Raw genomic sequence first — 2,452 nt, 5'->3', positions numbered from 1 at the left:
TTTTGCAAGGTAGTTTGGGATTGAATGATGCATCACTCAGTCAAATTGGATCAAAACTAGTTGCTGCATAGAGGGGCAAACAAGTAGATGACATGAAAAAACAGTGGATATACACCAATTCTTTAAAACAGTTTTTACTTAGAAAATAAGAATTGCATGCAGTTCTACATTATGTGGGGGGAAAAAAAGCACAGCCGGTGCACGCATCATAAATTAAATTACTGAATTAAAACACATCCTTTTTTAGCATCAGGAATAATTCACTGTAAGAACAGGGTGGGGTGGGGGGAACGTTCCCATTTAAAAACTAAGGTTGAGTGGAAATGTTCAAAGCAAAAGGTGAAAGATAAGATGAACTTTCTAACAGGAAAAATTACCAGTTAAAGGTGTAAGTACAGAGTTTCTTCACATACAGAAATTAAATCTTAGTTGGTAAAATGCAAAGCCTCATTTTTTATTGTTTCCATGTTAAAATGTTTAAACTTGTCAAAGTAGGTCAAGACTCTGCAGGACACCAGCCCATAATAAGTTTCCAGTAAAGTGCAGTCTTTTCCATCACTTATCTCCCTCCATTCTTTAAATAGCTCATCTTTCATTTCGGAAGAGGTGAAAATGAATTTGTAGCAACATCGATTGTATCTAATGTGCTTTTTCCCAGAAAATCTAGAACTTTGAATGGGTATGATGCCAGCGTTCTTAGCACAGATTCCAACAAAGACATCGGGAGGAACCAAAACTGGTGTTTCCTTGGCAACAATGTATATCTTCCGAGCAACATCCTGGGAAATGACAAAAGCCGTTCCACTACAGTAATCTGGGTAATACTCTTCTTGGTATTGACTGAGAGAAACAAAGCTCTGGCTTTGAGGGTCTCTGTCAGGCATATCGTGATGAATGACCTTTCCAATATAAATATCCTCGAGATGTGTTCTTAAGCTAAGCAAGTATTCAGCCAAACTCGGAATGTTGACAAACATTTCTTCATTGGTTTTGAGAATAAACCTTGCGGTGGAACAGAATGTTACTGTCCACTCCATGCTCATCACAGTCTTCAGTGTCTGATTCTCAAAAGAATCAAGGAAGTTTCCTTCAATGATGTCTCCATGCTTTTGAGACTCTTCACTGATGTCTAACTGGATGGCTTCTGAAGCTGTCTTTCCTAAAGCAAACAAAACAAGCACAGCGTACCCCCTGATGCCTGTCACATTACCCCATGTTCGTCTGATCAGGTTGCGCCTTGTGCTGTTTTCTGGGCTGCTGCACACAATAACAAGCAGAAATACCTCTTGATCTGAGCACACCTCTGAACTGCTGATGATGTAAGATTTGGACATATTGGTCTTTAGGGGATCCATGTCTAATTTCCTGGCCTTCTCCCTGATTTTGAGAATTTTCATGTCAGTGTAGGTGACCGGTAGCGAATGTAGAAAGTATTCCTCCAGCAAATCTCCTCCAAACAGCAAAGCATGGAAAAGCATGATGTTGAATATAATAAAACACCACTGATGTGTCCGAAGCCTGCAGAACATCACCTGGAGAAGAGATAGACGTTCACTTCTGCCTTTATAATTAGAGGTAGTCATTTCAGATGATACCGGGCTGATGTGGAACCAGGACATCCTGGTTCTGTTTCTCTGCTCTGCTCTGCTATTCTGGACAAATTACGTTTCCTCTCTGGTCTTTACTTTCCCCATTTGTGAAATAGAGAATGATGCCCATATTTTGTGAAGGGCTAAAAGATCCATGGATGAAAAGTGTGATAAGCCCATTTGTCTGTCAGGCCTACTCTGTTCAGCATATGGAAATGGTAGCAACATACATTAACATGTTAATATTTTCTGAATTTGGTCTAATTTATTGGTGTCAGTTTTCCTAATGACCAAGAGATTACACAATGTGCTCCAGCATAAATTGGATAATTTTAAAAGCTTTATGCAGCAGAATCTTTGTGACATTTAGGGATAGCTCAGTGGTTTGAGCATTGGCCTGCTAAACCCAGGGTTGAGTTCAATCCTTAAGGGGGCTATTTAAGGAACTGGGGTAAAAATCTGTCTGGGGGTTGGTCCTGCTTTGAGCAGTGGGTTAGAACCCTGATATTCTATATTAAATGCCCATAACTTGAAGAATTATTGTGAACTAAAGAGGAAAGTCTCTGTGACTTGTTAATTATAGAGACTCATTCTCATTCAGAATGCCAGAAATTAGAGTTGGAAGAAATTGATCATTTCATCTAGATGATCTCCCTACTAATTAGGACTGTGTCCTGTTGTATATCTGTTAATGTTTTGCCTGGTCTCATTTTAAATATTCCAAGGGATCGGGCTGCTATTTACCTTAGGAAAATCATTTATCATTTTAGACTTCCACCTCTTAGTTTAACACAATTGTACAAGCTGTATTTAGTAGATATGGACTTCTTTTTTCCATGCTTTTTTGTAGTCATGGTTTCTAG

General features: G+C 39.0%; 1 protein-coding gene across 1 annotated transcript; it reads right to left on the bottom strand.

Moving 5' to 3' along the window:
• Positions 1-425: 425 nt before the first annotated feature.
• On the bottom strand, positions 426-1,532 carry B3GALT9 (beta-1,3-galactosyltransferase 9). The gene has a single exon (XM_005299522.5). It carries the CDS (start codon positions 1,527-1,529, stop codon positions 426-428), a length of 1,104 nt encoding a protein of 367 aa, XP_005299579.5. The 5' UTR covers positions 1,530-1,532.
• Positions 1,533-2,452: the final 920 nt, after the last annotated feature.

The sequence above is a fragment of the Chrysemys picta genome, chromosome 18 (assembly GCF_011386835.1).
Source record: "Chrysemys picta bellii isolate R12L10 chromosome 18, ASM1138683v2, whole genome shotgun sequence".
Taxonomy (NCBI): Eukaryota; Metazoa; Chordata; order Testudines; family Emydidae; genus Chrysemys; species Chrysemys picta.
Note: the sequence above shows the minus strand (reverse complement) of the source record. Positions and strands in the feature narration are given on the sequence as shown.

Excerpts from the sequence above, each read along its gene's own strand:
- B3GALT9 (XM_005299522.5), bottom strand. The coding sequence starts at position 1,529 with ATGTTCTGCAGGCTTCGGACACATCAGTGGTGTTTTATTATATTCAAC.